This window comes from Acipenser ruthenus, chromosome 10, assembly GCF_902713425.1.
Source record: "Acipenser ruthenus chromosome 10, fAciRut3.2 maternal haplotype, whole genome shotgun sequence".
Taxonomy (NCBI): domain Eukaryota; kingdom Metazoa; phylum Chordata; class Actinopteri; order Acipenseriformes; family Acipenseridae; genus Acipenser; species Acipenser ruthenus.
Window position 1 is genome coordinate 37,264 of NC_081198.1, and position 17,536 is coordinate 54,799.

General features: G+C 53.9%; 1 protein-coding gene across 1 annotated transcript in view; it reads right to left on the bottom strand.

Moving 5' to 3' along the window:
• The window catches only part of LOC117403728 (neurogenic locus notch homolog protein 2), a 48,655-nt gene that overhangs the window by 6,400 nt on the left and 24,719 nt on the right, over positions 1-17,536 (bottom strand). Inside the window, exons 10-30 of the mRNA XM_059031371.1 lie at positions 17,294-17,407; positions 13,372-13,605; positions 11,975-12,085; positions 11,222-11,414; positions 10,909-11,054; positions 10,683-10,796; positions 9,611-9,730; positions 9,276-9,428; positions 8,748-8,976; positions 6,528-6,729; positions 6,006-6,159; positions 5,629-5,813; positions 5,413-5,545; positions 4,685-4,939; positions 4,345-4,457; positions 3,130-3,656; positions 2,381-2,722; positions 1,864-2,006; positions 1,093-1,294; positions 825-918; positions 377-545 (exon numbers count right to left, since the gene is read on the bottom strand). Of these exons, the coding sequence (XP_058887354.1) occupies positions 377-545; positions 825-918; positions 1,093-1,294; positions 1,864-2,006; positions 2,381-2,722; positions 3,130-3,656; positions 4,345-4,457; positions 4,685-4,939; positions 5,413-5,545; positions 5,629-5,813; positions 6,006-6,159; positions 6,528-6,729; positions 8,748-8,976; positions 9,276-9,428; positions 9,611-9,730; positions 10,683-10,796; positions 10,909-11,054; positions 11,222-11,414; positions 11,975-12,085; positions 13,372-13,605; positions 17,294-17,407 (3,933 nt within the window). The remainder of the gene's footprint in view (positions 1-376; positions 546-824; positions 919-1,092; positions 1,295-1,863; positions 2,007-2,380; positions 2,723-3,129; positions 3,657-4,344; positions 4,458-4,684; positions 4,940-5,412; positions 5,546-5,628; positions 5,814-6,005; positions 6,160-6,527; positions 6,730-8,747; positions 8,977-9,275; positions 9,429-9,610; positions 9,731-10,682; positions 10,797-10,908; positions 11,055-11,221; positions 11,415-11,974; positions 12,086-13,371; positions 13,606-17,293; positions 17,408-17,536) is intronic.

Below are 17,536 nucleotides of genomic sequence, written 5' to 3' on the forward strand. Positions count from 1 at the left end.
TCATCTTCTGTTTGGAAGAAATACTGACAGGGGGATGGAGGTTCTGGTGTGTTTTTGCATGACACGGATAGCTGTGATTTTATTATGTACAGCCGTGGTGTACGATATAGGTGACCACTGACATACTTGTTTAGTGAGCAAAGAACAAGAGTATATTGATGCTGCAGTCCACACTACGGGTGCAGTATGTACAGCTCTGAAACACATACCGAGTGCACTACAGAATCCACTGGATCCCTTTCTTGTGTCCTTAATCACCTGGGAGCTATACCACAAGTTAATACTGCAGGCTTAAAGCTGCCCTCAATACGAATTCTCTTGCACCCTTGTATTAAAGGAGGTGTATGTTCTGAAGTGAAGTGGAATCAGAGGGTACCTGGTCCCCTGACATTGACGTCCATGCAGTCCAGCTCCTGCTCCGCCTGCGGGGGGGTCAGTGCCAGCGAGGGGGTCATGCGGATGTCGGCTGCCTCCAGGTGCTGAAGCGTCCACTGCCGGCGGTCCACCGTCCCCTCTCCTTCAGGGAGGAGGGCCTGGTCCTCAGTCTGACCGAAAACAAGTAGAGATTAGACAGCCATCTAAAGATGCATGAGAAACTGGGGACACATTCCCACCCCTGGGGTTACACTGCGGGCACAGTGGCACCTCCTGCAGCTTTCACAGCATGCACAGGGGAGTCTACAAGAGATCAGGAACCTGCGGGATAGACAGCACTCATGTCTTAAATCTCTGTGCTGCTGATGGCTAGGTAGCCTTGTCCAGATACATTGATCCCATCGAGGACTGAGAGGAGTCCCAGCAAGGCATAGAAGTGACACCAGTACCTTTTTCTTTTTGGCTTCGGGACGGTCCTCAAGCCAGCGCTCGTTCTGATTGGCATACATCATGCTCTCTTCATCTTGTTGGGTCACCAGGTTCCTGTGAAAAGAAGACATGCAGGGAAGATTCGGGGTACTACAGAGGCATTTAGGAACCTCAGAAATGTCATGAACATGTGCCAGCTGATGCTACTAAAACCTTGCTTTAAAAGCATGCACTTGTGAAAGCAGTACCATCAGTTGCATTGTATTTCACTACAGATAGGAGCCCTACTTCATTCCGAGGTCATCCTGGCCCACAGGCTCGCGCCGCTTGCGGTCCTTCTTGGGCAGGAACCCCTCGGGGACCCACAGCGTGCCGTGCTTGCGCTTGCTCTTCACCACGACCACACCCAGGACCAGGAGCCCCAGGATCACAGCTCCCGCCAGGGCCAGCAGGTACAGGTAGTGTTGCTGACTGTCAGCCTCCGGCTGGCCTGCAGAGAACAGAACGCTGCTTCACTGACACTCCAAAGAGACAGAATGGGCTTCTGCTGTCATTGCTAGCAGGAAACGGGAGGGGATTTATACTGCATAATGCCCAGCAAGAGAACGTTTCTATTCAAACCAAAGATGCAGATTGTAGGGCCTTACACACATGTTCAAAGTTACAGTAATGTGATGTGAAAGTGTTAACTCCAATACGATTCTTGTACTCCCCAGAATACCCTGCAAGGCTGTCCGGACTGCCTCACTCTGCTTTTCTATGAGATTGTTAAAGATCTGTTTGTGTGCCTGTGGTCACTTACTCCAGACAGAGAGGACTGGTCACTTACTCCAGACAGAGAGGACTGTGGTCACTTACTCCAGACGGAGAGGACTGTGGTCACTTACTCCAGACGGAGAGGACTGTGGTCACTTACTCCAGACGGAGAGGACTGTGGTCACTTACTCCAGACGGAGAGGACTGTGGTCACTTACTCCAGACGGAGAGGACTGTGGTCACTTACTCCAGACGGAGAGGACTGTGGTCACTTACTCCAGACAGAGAGGACTGGTTACTTACTCCAGACGGAGATGACTGGGAGAGGGAGGCTGCCCTTGACTGCCTGAGCAGCTATGAACGCAGCAGCCTGGTCCGCTGTAGAAAAGCAGTCATTGGAATTGTGAACACACTGGCGGTTATCAATCTCCAGGTACACCTTGGAACTGAGAGGGAAGAACAAGAAGAAGCAATCAGGAGTCTATTCTCCCTGACAGCAGCAGCCACTGTATCTCCTGGTCGACTCACAGCTTTATACACTGTAGTCCTCAGTGTTCAAATCATAAGAAGCACAGTGATCATCTGGGGTAACTCTTACACACACTCACTCACTCGCACTGTCTCTCACACTCACACTCTCTCACGCTCTCTCCCTCACACTCACACTCCCTCACTGTCTCTCACACTCTCTCACGCTCTCTCCCTCACACTCACTCACACTCACACTCACACTCACACTCTCAATCAGTGTTTCTTTTCATCACAGTTAGCATCTGGACAGTAGCAGCTCCCAGGCTGGTGTACACTGGGTGAGACTTACCCCACGACCTCCTTCCCCAGCTCCAGGGAGCGCCGGACCCTGCTCGTGCCGCGGGTGGGCTCCTCGTCCTCCCTGCCGTAGTAGGGGTACAGCATGGGCCTGTTCTGGGGGTCCAGCTTGAGGCGCAGGTTTGTGCGGAGCAGCGTGCCCAGCTTGTGCAGGAAGTGGGGCAGCTTTCCCAGCAGCTCCTCGGGCTGCAGCAGCACCACGATGACCAGCGTGGCCTCCAGCCGCTGGGGCGTGTCCTCCGAGCAGTCCAGCCCGTCCCAGCCACACTCCTCTGTGTTGCAGCCCTGGTCACAGTGCCTGTCAGCGTAATGATTGATGCAGTAATCCTGATACCTGCAGGGAAAAGGGACAAGTATTCATAGTAATGCTACTGAATCCTCCAGTGAGGCTCAAACTGTAAGGCTCACTGATCTAAGCACCACTGCAGGTAGCGTGGTCACGATCATTCTTTTGCAAGAGTGAAGAGAGTATTTGCTGCAACTCTTTACTGATGAATATTTGCAAACGACTGAAGCTTATTACAAAGTTACTTAAACAGCAAATAAAACGGGGGGCTGCAACAGGGGGCTGGTTGAATGCGTTGTGTTTAAGGAGTCTCTGATTGTGTAAGAGATGTCACCTCCTGCTCAAACCTCCAAATTACATCTCTTGTACAAAAAGACACAAAGCTAAGAGCACCCTCAGGACCTCATTCCACTCTGTGTTTGAGCTCAGTGTGACTGGCTGTGCTCTGCACTCACTTGCAGGTCCTGCCTCTGCTCTGGCACTCGTAGCTGTCGAAGAAGCACTCTGCAGTGTTGCACTGCTCGTCGCACATGTCGTTGTTGAACAGCTCCCAGCAGCGCCGCTCGGGGGCGCACTTCTTCCAGGGGGCGGGGAAGTGCAGGGAGCAGTCCCCGCTGTCCCAGCCACACTCGTGGTTGTTGCACTGCATGTCACAGACGCCATCGTCAGCCTTGTGGGCGCACTGTGGGATCGGGCAGTCTGTTTTAGGGCCCCGGGGAGACGGGGGGGAGTAGATGTCACAGTCGCGCCCGTCGGAGTGCTCCGGGCACTGGCACTGGTAGTAGGGCGGCTGGGGCTGGGCTAGGCAGGTGGCCCCGTTCCTGCAGGGTTGGTTGGCACAGCCCATATTCTCACACCGAGCTCCCTCGGGTCCCTCCGGGCAGCGGCACAGCGGGCCTGACGAGGTTTCCACACAAACCTGCTTGTTCTGGCAGCGAATCTGCCCACATCGGTTATACTCACAGTTATTCCCAACAAAGCCCTTCAAATGAAAACAAAGAATTCAGAAGCAGTTTTGAATGCACTTTTCTGTATCCATCCACAATATGAGCGGAAGGCAGCATGACCAGGGCTGACAGCACGTAGCACATGTCAAGCAAATCTCATGCAAAAGTAGGTCCCATGATTTGAGATGTTCTGCTAAGCAATAACCATGATAGGCTTCATAAGATGCACAGACCCTTATCCCCGGACATTCTGAAAGCAGATTTACCTTTTGATGAGCCCTCAGGCCTTCTGCAGCATGAGAAGACAGAATCACACATGATACATTTACTGCTTGTACTCTTCCCCTGAGAATCTGCATTACTCACCTGTACACTAAACTAGAAAGCAGCAACTAAAAGGTATTTCAGAGTCGGTACGTTAACATTAAGGAGGCTGTGTGGTCCAGTGGTTAAAGAAACGGGCTTGTAATCAGAAGGTCCCCGGTTCAAATCCCACCTCAGCCACTGACTCATTGTGTGACCCTGAGCAAGTCACTTAACCTCCTTGTGCTCCGTCTTTCGGGTGAGACGTAATTGTAAGTGACTCTGCAGCTGATGCATAGTTCACACACCGTAGTCTCTGTAAGTCGCCTTGGATAAAGGCGTCTGCTAAATAAACAACAAATTAACACCACCAGCACAGCACAGCAACAAACAGAAACCATTTCCTTAAGGGCAGCTCACCAAGCGGCAGTGGCAGACGTAGCCAAGTGGAGAGTTGAGGTCAACAGAACACGTCCCACTGTTCTGACACGGGTTCAGCTGGCACAGGTCCACGACCGCCTCACAGTGACGCCCTGCCAGACAATACAGCGTTACAGTGAGGGGCAATGAGACAGTGTTACAGTGAGGGGCAATGAGACAGTGTTACAGTGAGGGGCAATGAGACAATGAGGGGCAATGAGATTTTACGTTTTTGCAGTGAAGATGAAGAGTTTGAATGACAGAAACCGTGGGAGGGTTCGAAAGCTGTGTTTGCAGTGCTGCCCTCTCTCGTGGATTTAGGACAATAAGAGTGTTTCACCTGTGAAGCCGTGCCGGCACTTGCACGTGTAGTCGTTGGTTTTCTGGACGCAGTCAAGGCTGCCCTTGGGGTCACAGGGGCTGGACAGACACTCGTTGACATCGCCCTCACAGTGCTGGCCAGCAAAGCCAGGGGGGCAGCTGCAGGTGTAGCCCCCGATGCCATCGATGCACTGCCCTCCATTGAAGCAGCGCGGCCCCCCGCTGGGGTGGGCATCTGGAGCACAGTCATCATCGTTGATCTCACACTGCAGCCCTGCAACACACACACGCGCACGCGCACACGCACTACATTAATACCAGCAACGTCGAGCAGAACAGTTTGAACATTACATTGGCGCGATTTTAACCCCTTGTTTGTTTTTTCTCATTCTGTCGGCGCTGGCTTTCCAGACATACGGTAATGTTAACTACCATCATCAATCAATCCAGAAAAACAGAGGTGGAGATGCATGCGTTGCAGGTACAGCAATGCTGTCAATGCAGTTTCACCTGATGAAAACATATCCACTGAATATTACCCAGTATTTACTGTGTTCTGTGGTTTGCGCTGAGGATTTCTCAATGTTTGTACCACAGAGGGTAGCAATGATCAGCAGGGTCAGCTGACTGCTTTGCCAGTTATTGACAGAGCAGATGGCTTTCTTGTTCCAGCTGTAGAAATGCAGCCAGTCCCAGCTCAGACTGTGCACCTTGGCGTTGTGTTTCAGTGTGTGAGCGTCTCCTCACCGTGTGTCCCCGGAGGGCAGGAGCAGGTGAATCGGTTCACCAGGTCGAAGCAGGTGCCTCCGTTTCTGCAGGGCTGGGACTGGCACTCGTCCACTTCATACTCACAGCTCACCCCCTGGTACCCAGCCAGGCACTGTGGAGACAAAAACAAGGACATGAGCGCTGGTGGAGCTGCAGCGGGTCCCCCGGCGTGCTGGGACATTGGGTCAGCCTCACCTGGCACAGGTAGCCCCCCTGCAGATCCTGGCAGCGAGCGGCGTGGTGGCAGGGGTTCGAGGCGCACTCGTCCACGTCCAGCTCGCAGTAGCTGCCGGTGTAGCCCGCCTGGCACTGGCACTGGTGGGTGTTGCCCGTATTGATGCATGTTCCAGAGTGTTGGCACACCTGATCAACGCTGACACCTAACATCAACACACCAACAGCAGTGCTTTAGCTGCGAGCCCAACACTGCAGCCATAATACAGATATATACACACACACACACACACATTCAGTGAATATCTTGGATGACTTTTTATTGTACAGCCTTAAACAATGTCCTCTGCTTGCTCATGAATTAATAAAAGAACAGTAAGAAACCCGTGAAGCCTCACGTTTGAGAGCAGCAGCCACTGCGCAGGAGACCATGGGCACGTCGCAGTACAAGCCAGTCCAGTCACTGGGACACTCGCACCGCCAGGACCGGCCCCCCTGCACACAGGTGCCCCCGTTGTTACACAAGGACGTGATGCACAGGTTGAGCAAGGTCTGCAGAGTGAGAAAGAGGGTACAAAACACAGACAAGTGATGAGGGGTCGCAAAGCTGTGCTGTGCATCCAAATAGAGCTGGATTCAGTACAGAGGGGATCTGAGGTGGGCAAATACAAGTACCACAGCTTATAGTCAACACCAAGTCATGATTATAACCAAAACAAGTCATGTACATTAAGCATGAAAAACTGACACCAAGAAAAATCCTCATTTAGCTAACTTTGAATACAATGACAGACCCTAAATGATCCCGATACTCAATCCAGCATTTCCTTTTCTGTACAGTTTGCGTCTTTATTGTAGCTCTCCAGTTTTGACACAGTGCTCTCTCTTTCATGTCAGTGCCCCAGATTCCAGCTCCTCACCTGGCAGTTGTTGCCAGTGTAGCCTGCGGGGCAGGAGCAGCGGTAGGTGCCCAGTCCGTCCATGCAGGTTCCGCCGTTCTGACAGGGCTGGGAGTCGCACTCGTTGATCTCGTACTGGCACACTGCGCCCGCGAAGCCCGGCCGGCAGCGGCAACTGAACGCGTTGATCCCGTCCACACAGGTGCCATTATTGAGACAGGAGCTGAGACAATACAAGACAGCAGGTCAGTATCCTTATTGAGACAGGAGCTGAGACAATACAAAGACAGCAGGTCAGTATCCTTATTGAGACAGGAGCTGAGACAATACAGGACAGCAGGTCAGTATCCTTATTGAGACAGGAGCTGAGACAATACAAGGACAGCAGGTCAGTATCCTTATTGAGACAGGAGCTGAGAAAATACAAGGACAGCAGGTCAGTATCCTTATTGAGACAGGAGCTGAGAGAATACAGGACAGCAGGTCAGTATCCTTATTGAGACAGGAGCTGAGACAATACAAGACAGCAGGTCAGTATCCTTATTGAGACAGGAGCTGAGACAATACAAAGACAGCAGGTCAGTATCCTTATTGAGACAGGAGCTGAGACAATACAAAGACAGCAGGTCAGTATCCTTATTGAGACAGGAGCTGAGACAATACAAAGACAGCAGGTCAGTATCATTTACCAGAAACCCAAGAAACAGACAGCAGGGTCCCAGTGCTGCTCATACCAGTGCCAGCGGGCTGAGACAGACAGCAGGGTCCCAGTGCTGCTCATACCAGTGCCAGCGGGCTGAGACAGACAGCAGGGTCCCAGTGCTGCTCATACCAGTGCCAGCGGGCTGAGACAGACAGCAGGGTCCCAGTGCTGCTCATACCAGTGCCAGCGGGCTGAGACAGACAGCAGGGTCCCAGTGCTGCTCATACCAGTGCCAGCGGGCTGAGACAGACAGCAGGGTCCCAGTGCTGCTCATACCAGTGCCAGCGGGCTGAGACAGACAGCAGGGTCCCAGTGCTGCTCATACCAGTGCCAGCGGGCTGAGACAGACAGCAGGGTCCCAGTGCTGCTCATACCAGTGCCAGCGGGCTGAGACAGACAGCAGGGTCCCAGTGCTGCTCATACCAGTGCCAGCGGGCTGAGACAGACAGCAGGGTCCCAGTGCTGCTCATACCAGTGCCAGCGGGCTGAGACAGACAGCAGGGTCCCAGTGCTGCTCATACCAGTGCCAGCGGGCTGAGACAGACAGCAGGGTCCCAGTGCTGCTCATACCAGTGCCAGCGGGCTGAGACAGACAGCAGGGTCCCAGTGCTGCTCATACCAGTGCCAGCGGGCTGAGACAGACAGCAGGGTCCCAGTGCTGCTCATACCAGTGCCAGCGGGCTGAGACAGACAGCAGGGTCCCAGTGCTGCTCATACCAGTGCCAGCGGGCTGAGACAGACAGCAGGGTCCCAGTGCTGCTCATACCAGTGCCAGCGGGCTGAGACAGACAGCAGGGTCCCAGTGCTGTTCATACCAGTGCCAGCGGGCTGAGACAGACAGCAGGGTCCCAGTGCTGCTCATACCAGTGCCAGCGGGCTGAGACAGACAGCAGGGTCCCAGTGCTGCTCATACCAGTGCCAGCGGGCTGAGACAGACAGCAGGGTCCCAGTGCTGCTCATACCAGTGCCAGCGGGCTGAGACAGACAACAGGGTCCCAGTGCTGCTCATACCAGTGCCAGCGGGCTGAGACAGACAGCAGGGTCCCAGTGCTGCTCATACCAGTGCCAGCGGGCTGAGACAGACAGCAGGGTCACAGTGCTGCTCATACCAGTGCCAGCGGGCTGAGACAGACAGCAGGGTACCAGTGCTGCTCATACCAGTGCCAGCGGGCTGAGACAGACAGCAGGCTCTCTGTGCACTCCAGGATGACAGACAGCAGGGTCTCACAGTGTAATGCAGGGTCCAGCACTCTCATACCTGTCTGTGCACTCCGGGATGACAGACAGCAGGGTCTCACAGTGTAATGCAGGATCCAGCACTCTCATACCTGTCTGTGCACTCCGGGATGACAGACAGCAGGGTCTCACAGTGTAATGCAGGATCCAGCACTCTCATACCTGTCTGTGCACTCCGGGATGACAGACAGCAGGGTCTCACAGTGTAATGCAGGATCCAGCACTCTCATACCTGTCTGTGCACTCCGGGATGACAGACAGCAGGGTCTCACAGTGTAATGCAGGATCCAGCACTCTCATACCTGTCTGTGCACTCCTGGATGTTATTCTCACAGTGGATGCCGCTGAATCCCGGGGCGCACTGGCAGGCGTAGCTGTTCACATAGTCGCTGCAGGTGGCTCCGTTCAGACAGGGGTGACTGTCGCACTCGTTCACCTCCGTCTGGCAGTGGGCTTCGTGGAACCCCGGCAGGCAGGAGCATGAGAACGAGTTTACGCCGTCCACACAGGAGCCCCCATTCTGGCACGGATCTGAGGAGCACAACGGACTGAATGAGCTGCAGTGCAGTGCTTTCACTAATCATGGGAACGATTCCTAACTGATCACCACGCTGTCTAGCGGTGCCAGAGCCTCCAGCCCTGTGTTACATGTGTGAGCACATCGTGCACGAGCACACTGCAGAGCTACTAACATGAACCATCAAGCATGATACATAAACCATAAAGCATGATACATAAACGAGAATGCATTTAAACAGAAAGCAGCACGTGTCCAGTCCCTCTCATAGTGCAGGCAGCTCTTATTTCGATGAGCCTGTCAGGTCACATACTTGGCACGCAGTCATCGATGTTGGTCTCGCAGTTGGTCCCGGTGTACCCAGGGCGGCACTGGCACTGGTAGCTGCCCTGGCTGTTCTGGCACACAGCGCCATTCTTACAGGGGTTGGTGACACATTCGTTGACGTCTTGTGAACATCGCTGACCTGAAAATGAATTGATCTGTTCATTAACCTTCATTCTTTTAGGAAACAATATGTATCTTACACACAAGAAGACCTGACCAAGAGGACTGAAGCTTCACTCAAAATCCTAAGAAGACAAAACGGTCTCAACAGACTCTCAAACGGATGCCACTCCCCAGGCTGAAGCCCTGGCACCAGCCTACCTTGCCAGCCAGGGGCACACAGGCAGGAGTAGCTCGAGTAGTCAGCAGACGCCTGGCAGATCCCAGAGTTGGTGCAGGGATCCGGGTCACAGGGAGCCAGGATGACTTCACAGTTCACACCTGCAGAGGAGAAGAGGGGTCACTGGCACCTACAGGCTTGCTGTGCAGTGCAGTGCAGTGCACATTTACAGGAACCCTTTTTACACCTTCAACACCCTCCTCTCATCGGTTAAAACCAGGTTTTGGTTTTGCAGCAATCTCCTGCAGCAATTAATTTGCATTAGCTAAGAAACAACATTTCCAATCTATATTTGAATGCTTTTAACAGTGTCCCTGTGCAGAGAGAGCCCTCGGGACAGTCCTGTGAAAGGGTTTCGCTTAGGAGCTCTCAGGACAGTCCTGTGAAAGGGTTTGGGTTAGGAGCCCTCAGGACAATCCTGTGAAAGGGTTTGGGTTTGGGTTAGGAGCCCTCGGGACAGTCCTGTGAAAGGGTTTGGGTTAGGAGCCCTCGGGACAGTCCTGTGAACGGGTTTGGGTTAGAAGCCCTCAGGACAGTCCTGCGAAAGGGTTTGGGTTAGGAGCCCTCGGGGCAGTCCTGCGAAAGGGTTTGGGTTAGGAGCCCTCGGGACAGTCCTGTGAAAGGGTTTGGGTTAGGAGCCCTCGGGACAGTCCTGTGAAAGGGTTTGGGTTAGGAGCCCTCGGGACAGTCCTGTGAAAGGGTTTGGGTTAGGAGCCCTCGGGACAGTCCTGTGAAAGGGTTTGGGTTAGGGAGCTCTCGGGACAGTCCTGTGAAAGGGTTTGGGTTAGGGAGCTCTCGGGACAGTCCTGTGAAAGGGTTTGGGTTAGGGAGCTCTCGGGATAGTCCTGTGAAAGGGTTTGGGTCAGGAGCCCTCGGGACAGTCCTGTGAAAGGGTTTGGGTTAGGGAGCTCTCGGGACAGTCCTGTGAAAGGGTTTGGGTTAGGGAGCTCTCGGGACAGTCCTGTGAAAGGGTTTGGGTCAGGAGCCCTCGGGACAGTCCTGTGAAAGGGTTTGGGTTAGGAGCCCTCGGGACAGTCCTGTGAAAGGGGTTACCTGTGTAAGGCAGTGAGCAATGGCAGGTGTAGCTGCTGACTCCATCGATGCAGGTCCCCTGGTACAAGCACGGGTTCGAGGCACACTCGTTGATATTAATCTCACAGTCTGACCCTGAAGGAAAGAGAATAGCCATCAATTAGGACTCATGTGGCCCCATTGTCAGGCCAGCTCTGTGGATCCAATGCCAGCCAGTCTGCCTCGTCCCATCCTCCCCCGCGATCACCTTTGAAGCCCTTCCTGCAGGTGCAGCTGTAGCCGTTGGTGAGGTCAGCGCAGGTTCCTCCATTGAGACACGGGTTCGATTCACATTCATTGCGATCCAGCTCGCAGTCCATCCCCACCCAGCCAGGCTCACACTCACACCTGTACCTGTGAGGAGATCAAGCCGCAGCATCAGGACTCTGTGCGGCTCATGTGCTCACATCACTGCTGCGTTATACACCTGGGACACCGAGACTGGCCTGCTGTGAAACCCATCTCAATGGACTTGTGAAGGAGAGGGCCGAGACTCACACAGGGACAGAGGGATGTCTTACCCATTGACATCGTCCATGCAGCTGCCGTGGACGCAGGGGCTGCTGACGCACTCGTCCACCTCGGAGTAGCAGATGGGGTCCCGGTAACCCTCGGGACACAGGCAGCGGAAGCTGTTGAGCTCGTTCACGCACGTGCCGCCGTTGTGACACGGGTTCGAGGCACACTCGTTGATGTCGATGTTGCACATTGGGCCTGCAAGGCAGAGACAGGGCAGAGGTATCATCAATAAGAGACAAGGCAGAGGTGTCATCAATAAGAGACAGGGCAGAGGTGTCATCAATAAGAGACAGGGCAGAGGTGTCATCAATAAGAGACAGGGCAGAGGTGTCATCAATAAGAGACAGGGCAGAGGTATCATCAATAACAGACAGGGCAGAGGTGTCATCAATAAGAGACAGGGCACAGGTGTCATCAATAAGAGACAGGGCAGAGGTGTCATCAATAAGAGACAGGGCAGAGGTGTCATCAATAAGAGACAGGGCAGAGGTGTCATCAATAAGTCCTTCACTCAAGCAGCCCCACGCTCAGCAATGCGTTCCTGAAGTCATTCTAGTGCTTTGAGTCACAATGCAGCCACCGTACAAGACTTTAACCCCCTGATCTGTGCCAATATTAACCCTTCCCTTACAGATATGGTCCAGTCAGCGGTTTATACATTTTTATTTCCCCAGTTAGCTGTGGTTATTATTTTCTAGATATCTCCAGAGCAGCTTAGTCTGGCTGCAGGGCTGCAGCACCACAGTGCCCCTCACCTGTGTATCCCGGAGTGCAGACGCAGTCGTATCGGTTCAGCCCATCCTTGCAGATCCCATATTCACAGGGGCTGCTCGCACACTCATCAAAGTTATTCTCACAGTTGTCACCTGGAACAGGAAAACTATTTTTAAAACACACTCTATTGCTCTTAATTTCAACTGTCCTGTTGGACAGACAGACACAAAGCCCACGGATATTACTATAACAGAGAACACCCAGACACACAGACAGACACACAGACAGACAGACAGGCAGGCAGACTGGAATATTGCAAAATGCACTATATTCTGTGGCCACCAGGTGGCAGGGTTACTGCATAAATAATAGATGGTCCTGAATCCAAGTTCCAGAAATCCAAGCAAGCAATCCTGACCCTCAGCAGCATTTTGACACACTGAGGTTTTATTCTTATTAACAAGCGGCTGCTACTTGCACAATGTTACTGTGATTAAGCAATGCAGTGTGCACTGCCTGACTCACCAGCAGCAGGAAACACAACCTGCCTCTAGAACTCATTACTGACCTCTGTCCTAGATACCCCCAGCCAGCTCGATCCCAGATCATTCTGCTTTGAATGTATGCATGTGGAACTATGCTTTATTACACTCTGCAATGCCTTCACCACCTTTCCAGCTCTAAACATTTCTACAGGCGTGCTTCTTTATAAGAATGACACGTGCAATTTCATAGCCTTCAGCGCTGTGGAGAGTGTGTTCTCCTGTCTGTCTGTCTGTCTGTCTGTCTGTCTGTCTGTCTGTCTGTGTGTCTGTCTGTGTGTCTGTGTGTCTGTCAGGGTGCAGCAGTGAGGCAGCGCTGTGGGGAGTGCGTTCTCCTGTCTGTCTGTCTGTCTGTGTGTCTGTCAGGGTGCAACAGTGAGGCAGCACTGTGGGGAGTGTGTTCTCCTGTCTGTCTGTCTGTCTGTGTGTCTGTCAGGCAGCGCTGTGGGGAGTGCGTTCTCCTGTCTGTCTGTGTGTCTGTCAGGGTGCAGCAGTGAGGCAGCACTGTGGGGAGTGCGTTCTCCTGTCTGTCTGTCTGTCTGTGTGTCTGTCAGGCAGCGCTGTGGGGAGTGCGTTCTCCTGTCTGTCTGCCTGTCTGTCTGTCAGGGTGCATCAGTGAGGCAGCACCGTGGGGAGTGCGTTCTCCTGTCTGTGTGTCTGTCTGTCTGTCTGTGTGTCTGTCAGGGTGCAGCAGTGAGGCAGCGCTGTGGGGAGTGCGTTCTCCTGTCTGTCTGTGTGTCTGTGTGTCTGTGTGTCTGTCAAGGTGCAGCAGTGAGGCAGCACTGTGGGGAGTGCGTTCTCCTGTCTGTCTGTGTGTCTGTGTGTCTGTGTGTCTGTCAGGGTGCAGCAGTGAGACAGCGCTGTGGGGAGTGTGTTCTCCAGCAAGGGGCTCTCACCGGAGGTGCCTGGCAGGCAGTTGCACTGGTACTTGTTGACCAGATCGATGCAGCGGCCCTCGTTCTGGCAGGGGCTGCTCTGGCACTCGTTGACCTGTTCACTGCAGATGGGTCCCATGTAGCCTGGGTCACACACACACGTGTAGGTGGCAATGCCATCCTGGCAGTGCCCGTAGTGGCAGGGCTCCGAATCGCAGTCATTGATGTTCCCCTCACACAGCACTCCAGTGAATCCTGCAGAGAGACAAGGGCATTCAATACAGCACAGACACCTGCACAGAGACAAGGGCTTTCAATAAAGCACAGACACAGAGACACACACATACACAGACGCACACACAGAGACACAGACACACAGCCTCTGCTCAGTCACACTCGTAGCCGTGTCTCTTACCCTCTGCTCAGTCACACTCGTAGCGGTGTCTCTTACCCTCTGCTCAGTCACACTCGTAGCCGTGTCTCACAGCCTCTGCTCAGTCACACTCGTAGCCGTGTCTCTTACACTCTGCTCAGTCACACTCGTAGCCGTGTCTCTTACACTCTGCTCAGTCACACTCGTAGCCGTGTCTCTTACCCTCTGCGCAGTCACACTCGTAGCCGTGTCTCTTACCCTCTGCTCAGTCACACTCGTAGCCGTGTCTCTTACCCTCTGCTCAGTCACACTCGTAGCCGTGTCTCACAGCCTCTGCTCAGTCACACTCGTAGCCGTGTCTCTTACCCTCTGCTCAGTCACACTCGTAGCCATGTCTCACAGCCTCTGCTCAGTCACACTCGTAGCCGTGTCTCTTACACTCTGCTCAGTCACACTCGTAGCCGTGTCTCTTACCCTCTGCGCAGTCACACTCGTAGCCGTGTCTCTTACCCTCTGCTCAGTCACACTCGTAGCCGTGTCTCACAGCCTCTGCTCAGTCACACTCGTAGCCGTGTCTCTTACCCTCTGCTCAGTCACACTCGTAGCCGTGTCTCTTACCCTCTGCTCAGTCACACTCGTAGCCGTGTCTCACAGCCTCTGCTCAGTCACACTCGTAGCCGTGTCTCTTACACTCTGCTCAGTCACACTCGTAGCCGTGTCTCTTACCCTCTGCGCAGTCACACTCGTAGCCGTGTCTCTTACCCTCTGCTCAGTCACACTCGTAGCCGTGTCTCACAGCCTCTGCTCAGTCACACTCGTAGCCGTGTCTCTTACCCTCTGCTCAGTCACACTCGTAGCCGTGTCTCTTACCCTCTGCTCAGTCACACTCGTAGCCGTGTCTCACAGCCTCTGCTCAGTCACACTCGTAGCCGTGTCTCTTACACTCTGCTCAGTCACACTCGTAGCCGTGTCTCTTACCCTCTGCGCAGTCACACTCGTAGCCGTGTCTCTTACCCTCTGCTCAGTCACACTCGTAGCCGTGTCTCACAGCCTCTGCTCAGTCACACTCGTAGCCGTGTCTCTTACACTCTGCTCAGTCACACTCGTAGCCGTGTCTCTTACACTCTGCTCAGTCACACTCGTAGCCGTGTCTCTTACCCTCTGCGCAGTCACACTCGTAGCCGTGTCTCTTACCCTCTGCTCAGTCACACTCGTAGCCGTGTCTCTTACCCTCTGCTCAGTCACACTCGTAGCCGTGTCTCACAGCCTCTGCTCAGTCACACTCGTAGCCGTGTCTCTTACCCTCTGCTCAGTCACACTCGTAGCCATGTCTCACAGCCTCTGCTCAGTCACACTCGTAGCCGTGTCTCTTACACTCTGCTCAGTCACACTCGTAGCCGTGTCTCTTACCCTCTGCGCAGTCACACTCGTAGCCGTGTCTCTTACCCTCTGCTCAGTCACACTCGTAGCCGTGTCTCACAGCCTCTGCTCAGTCACACTCGTAGCCGTGTCTCTTACCCTCTGCTCAGTCACACTCGTAGCCGTGTCTCACAGCCTCTGCTCAGTCACACTCGTAGCCGTGTCTCACAGCCTCTGCTCAGTCACACTCGTAGCCGTGTCTCTTACACTCTGCTCAGTCACACTCGTAGCCGTGTCTCTTACCCTCTGCGCAGTCACACTCGTAGCCGTGTCTCTTACCCTCTGCTCAGTCACACTCGTAGCCGTGTCTCACAGCCTCTGCTCAGTCACACTCGTAGCCGTGTCTCTTACCCTCTGCTCAGTCACACTCGTAACCGTGTCTCTTACCCTCTGCTCAGTCACACTCGTAGCCGTGTCTCACAGCCTCTGCTCAGTCACACTCGTAGCCGTGTCTCTTACCCTCTGCGCAGTCACACTCGTAGCCGTGTCTCTTACCCTCTGCTCAGTCACACTCGTAGCCGTGTCTCTTACCCTCTGCTCAGTCACACTCGTAGCCGTGTCTCACAGCCTCTGCTCAGTCACACTCGTAGCCGTGTCTCTTACCCTCTGCTCAGTCACACTCGTAGCCATGTCTCACAGCCTCTGCTCAGTCACACTCGTAGCCGTGTCTCTTACACTCTGCTCAGTCACACTCGTAGCCGTGTCTCTTACCCTCTGCGCAGTCACACTCGTAGCCGTGTCTCTTACCCTCTGCTCAGTCACACTCGTAGCCGTGTCTCACAGCCTCTGCTCAGTCACACTCGTAGCCGTGTCTCTTACCCTCTGCTCAGTCACACTCGTAGCCGTGTCTCACAGCCTCTGCTCAGTCACACTCGTAGCCGTGTCTCACAGCCTCTGCTCAGTCACACTCGTAGCCGTGTCTCTTACACTCTGCTCAGTCACACTCGTAGCCGTGTCTCTTACCCTCTGCGCAGTCACACTCGTAGCCGTGTCTCTTACCCTCTGCTCAGTCACACTCGTAGCCGTGTCTCACAGCCTCTGCTCAGTCACACTCGTAGCCGTGTCTCTTACCCTCTGCTCAGTCACACTCGTAGCCGTGTCTCTTACCCTCTGCTCAGTCACACTCGTAGCCGTGTCTCACAGCCTCTGCTCAGTCACACTCGTAGCCGTGTCTCTTACACTCTGCTCAGTCACACTCGTAGCCGTGTCTCTTACCCTCTGCGCAGTCACACTCGTAGCCGTGTCTCTTACCCTCTGCTCAGTCACACTCGTAGCCGTGTCTCACAGCCTCTGCTCAGTCACACTTGTAGCTGTGTCTCTTACCCTCTGCGCAGTCACACTCATAGCCGTGTCTCTTACCCTCTGCGCAGTCACACTCGTAGCCGTGTCTCTTACCCTCTGCTCAGTCACACTCGTAGCCGTGTCTCTTACCCTCTGCTCAGTCACACTCGTAGCCGTGTCTCTTACCCTCTGCTCAGTCACACTCGTAGCCGTGTCTCTTACACTCTGCTCAGTCACACTCGTAGCCGTGTCTCTTACACTCTGCTCAGTCACACTCGTAGCCGTGTCTCTTACCCTCTGCTCAGTCACACTCGTAGCCGTGTCTCACAGCCTCTGCTCAGTCACACTCGTAGCCGCGTCTCTTACCCTCTGCGCAGTCACACTCGTAGCCGTGTCTCTTACCCTCTGCTCAGTCACACTCGTAGCCGTGTCTCACAGCCTCTGCTCAGTCACACTCGTAGCCGTGTCTCTTACCCTCTGCTCAGTCACACTCGTAGCCGTGTCTCTTACCCTCTGCTCAGTCACACTCGTAGCCGTGTCTCTTACCCTCTGCTCAGTCACACTCGTAGCCGTGTCTCTTACACTCTGCTCAGTCACACTCATAGCCGTGTCTCACAGCCTCTGCTCAGTCACACTCGTAGCCGCGTCTCTTACCCTCTGCGCAGTCACACTCGTAGCCGTGTCTCTTACCCTCTGCTCAGTCACACTCGTAGCCGTGTCTCTTACCCTCTGCTCAGTCACACTCGTAGCTGTGTCTCACAGCCTCTGCTCAGTCACACTCGTAGCCGTGTCTCTTACCCTCTGCTCAGTCACACTCGTAGCTGTGTCTCACAGCCTCTGCTCAGTCACACTCGTAGCCGTGTCTCTTACCCTCTGCGCAGTCACACTCGTATCCGTTGGGTCGGTCGATGCACTTGGCTCCGTTGTGGCACGGCGTGCTCGCACACTCATCGATGTCCACCTGGCACACCACACCACTGAAGCCTAAAAGAGAAGCCACACTGAAACCACACTGGCCAGCTTTGAGCTAACACACTGATCTAAAACATTCCTTCTTACTTCTACACCATGACTGTTTTTAATGATACTTCATGCAAACTTCCAGGGTGTGAT